Here is a 3,693-nt window from a genome sequence, read left to right as displayed (position 1 = left end):
TCCTCCGAAGGGTTTTCTTTCCGTTTTCGCCGCCCCTCCCTCGTCGCTTCGCTCCGCTCGTTCCCTTTCTTCTTCCTCTTGCTTCCCTCCGTCTTTGTTGCTCCTTGCTTGCGTGCCGCTGCTGCTGCTGCTTCGTTTTGCCTTTTCTTTTGTTCTTCTTGTTTGTGTGCTTGTCTGTCTCTCTTTCCGTCTTCTAATCTTCGTTGCGCCGTCCTTGTCGCTGTGGTGGTTGCTACTGCTAGTGCTGCTGCCGCACACACACACAAACAAACGTACGCCGCGTCCTCTTTCTTTTCTTTACTGCATCCCGTCACTTGCACAGACGGCACCACATATATATANAGTCTCTTACATCCTATCGCGTCCCGAACCGTTGCCATAGCTATCCAGCGGGTTGCTCGACCCCAGCTCCTCGTCCTCCTCGTCGAGCGTGCCCTTGAACTTCGGGTGGGCGGGCGCCACAACAGCGGCAAGCCGCTTGCGCTTCGACGTGAGCACCACAATAACGGCAATAATCGCCGTCAGTACAATCGCCGCCGCAATGGCAACGCCGATGATGCAGCCACGGTTGCAGCGCGGCTCGGGTGGCGGGTTATTGATCTCGCTGTAGTTTCCGAGTAGGTAGAAGAGATCATCCCAGTCCATGTCCTCGACGCATCGCGTCGCGTTGAAATTGTAGAAATCCGGCACGAACACCTCATACTCGCTCTGCGTGTTAAAGGGTGGCTGCAGGATCTGCTTCTCCGTGCGGTTTGTGATGGTAGCATTGCAGCCGTCGCTGTCGCCGCCAGGGATGAGCTGCGCACACTCCTCAAGCCGCGCCTGCACCCGACTGAGGATAAACCACCGCACATTCTGCATCTGTTCGGGGGTGATCTGCGAGAAGTCGTACGGCGGGTCGGGAAATACAAGCCTCGCGGTGTGGTTGTCGTCATACATGCCGCGAATGAGCCTCAATGAGGCCCCTGTGAGGTTCGCCTCTTCCAGCTTGGCGCTTGTCGTGTCGTTGGCAAACCTCTCTGACATGAGAAGCTTCATCGTCGTGATGTTCGGCACACCGTTGATGGTGACCGCCTGGGGCTCGTCCGAGTAGATGAGCGGGAACTTCAGCAAGTCTCGCACCAACGCCACGATGCCACGCTCCAAATCCAACATCTTTCTGCTGCTGCAGTACGGCACAACATTTGTGTCCATGTACACCACCTCGTCTGTCCTGTCGTAGTACTGCCGCACGAGCATCTGGGCTGCCTGATGGTCCGTGCTCCGAACCAACCCGGGCGTGGTTTCATTGTCAAAGCTCAGCTGCTGCACCAGCACCTCGAAGTCCGTGGCCCACGAATCGTCGTCAACCTGCAGGCTGTTAACATCCACGACGGTGTCCGACGTGCCCAGGGCTTGGTTCAGCGCGGCGTTCATGAGGGACAGGGTGTCGGGGATGATGTTGTCCTCGTCTGGGAACCCAACAGGCAGTGGCTGCCGCGGGAGCTGATCCGCGACGACAGCTGCCGGCAGAGTCACGGAGCGCACCGCCGCGCCCTGGGCGACGGTGATGTACATTTCATTCTCCGCAATCACCATGAGGCGCTCCGCTTCGCAGATGTTGGGGCTGAAGCCGTCCGCGGCGGGTGGGCACTGCTGCGTTGAGTTACCCACAAAGCGCTCGGCTGTCAGATTTGTGCCTGCCGTGCTCACGTGGTACAGCTCTCTGGGCATCGCCGCATAGAGCCTTCCGCCGCTGAGGCTGAAGACATCAACGTAGCGTCCCGGCAGCGTCCCCTGAATAGCGCCGTTCATATTGAACCAGCAGATACCCGCGAACACCGTCGACGATCCTTTACCGACAACGAAGACGCCCTGTTCAGTCACGGTAATGGCATGGTATTGGTTGACGCCGCACGAGAAGCCGACCCGTTTGAAGCACCCAGACGGCACTCCATCAGATTCAATGCTGCAACTCCACACACCGCCGTTGTTCGAATCCGTCAGGTACAGCATGTTGTTGTAGATCGTCACATCAGTAAAGGAGCCGCCTCCTTGCAGCTCCAAAGACCTCACGGTTCTGTTGGTGAAGTACCGCAGCGTTCTCTGTCCTTCGACGAAGTACACCACCGAAAAGTCGCCAAAGTCCATACGCACACAACCCTGCGGACCGAAGAGCTTCGCCTGCTCAAACGGTCCATCTGTCGCCGCGGAGCCGCCGCCACCAAAGAGTGTCCCCAACCGCATGGTTCTGCGAGAGTAGGTGCGGAACAGCTCGCCGTCGCCCACGAGAATCTCGTCCGCGGTTTCGCCTCTGCAGAGGGCAAAAGGACGCCGCAGCCTTGACACGCCGGGCAACCCATCCACCGTCCCGGTGAAGGTGTTGGAGCCGGCAACCGTTGTGACCAGGCGGTTCAGATCCATTAAAGCGGCGCTGCCCCCCACCGCAGCTGCAGCGGCCAAAATGGCGACGAACAACAGGAGAAATCGAGGTGAAAGACACCTGGCCATATTCCTTCTTTCTTTCCCCATTTGACGCCCGTGTGCTTCCGTATCCCTTTGCTATCTGATGATGTCACTGTTAAAATACAGCGTACCCCTTTCTCGAACAGGGCCTTTCTTGTTCTTTTTTTTTTTTTTCTGACTTGCTCTAGATACTCGTACTGCTTCCGATGCTGTCACGCGTATGACACAAGGTGCACCTGCTGCTGCTGCTGCTGCTGCCGAATATATATTTATATACAAATATACACGTGCACACACACACAGAGAGAGACTCTTTCTTATTATGACCGCCGTTCCTTTTTTCTTTGTTCTCTATTCTTGTTGCTTTCTGCTCCGTCTTCAATTGGTTGAGCTCTTGTGATTCTGTCGTTCCACGATGTGGCAGTGACGCTGTCGTGAAGGTGATGAGGGCAATGCTTATACCTCTGCTAGATACACTGCCGGGCACAACAACAAGAACAGAAATGTCAGGAGAGGCATAAGAAGAAGAGGAGAAAAGACGATTTGCGCAACAGAAGCATCACAGCACAGCAGGCTGGCCACACAGCATGTCCTTCTCTCCATCCGCTCCATCTCGTTCTCTCAGAGTAGAAGGTGGAGGTCACGCCGCCCTTGCACGGGCACGCACATACCGCCATTGCTTCATCCCTCCCCTCCCTTCTCTCTCTCTCTCTCTGTGCGTGTGTTTCTCTCTTCATTACAATTACGATGAGACACAGAAACAACTGCATACATACACGCAAACACACACGCACAATACAATGCATTCCTCGCTCCTTCTCGCAGACGCTCTCTCTCTATCTCTCTTGCACTCCGTCCTTTATTCTAAGCTACTCAGCCGTTGCTGGTGGAGAGTCACAGTACCCTTGAAAAACCCGGGGTGGGGGAGAGGGNCTCAGCCGTTGCTGGTGGAGAGTCACAGTACCCTTGAAAAACCCGGGGTGGGGGAGAGGGGAGGCAGAGAAAGAGAGCGACGACCAAAGCCGACCTGTTGACAGCTGGCAGTGTCGCAGCTATCCTTCTGTATTCGTTTTCCACCGGTATCCACCCACCCCGAATTATGCGTGTCAACAAATATACACCGATACACACGTCTGCACGAGTGCCATATTCCCCCACCCCTCCCACAGACGTCAGTATGAGGACGCAATGATGCGTGCATGTGTGTTTGTGTGTACGCCTGCCTGCTTGCATGTGTGTGTATATATA

At 55.7% G+C, this 3,693-nt stretch overlaps 1 protein-coding gene across 1 annotated transcript; it reads right to left on the bottom strand.

Moving 5' to 3' along the window:
* Nucleotides 1–348: 348 nt before the first annotated feature.
* Nucleotides 349–2,490, bottom strand: DQ04_03901050 (hypothetical protein; the record flags this gene model as incomplete). Its single annotated transcript, XM_009313189.1, has 1 exon — nt 349–2,490. One exon carries the CDS (start codon nt 2,488–2,490, stop codon nt 349–351), a length of 2,142 nt encoding a protein of 713 aa, XP_009311464.1.
* Nucleotides 2,491–3,693: the final 1,203 nt, after the last annotated feature.

The sequence above is a fragment of the Trypanosoma grayi genome, assembly GCF_000691245.1.
Source record: "Trypanosoma grayi strain ANR4 Tgr_390_V1, whole genome shotgun sequence".
NCBI classification, from domain to species: Eukaryota; Euglenozoa; class Kinetoplastea; order Trypanosomatida; family Trypanosomatidae; genus Trypanosoma; species Trypanosoma grayi.
This window is presented reverse-complemented; position numbering and strand designations above follow the sequence as displayed.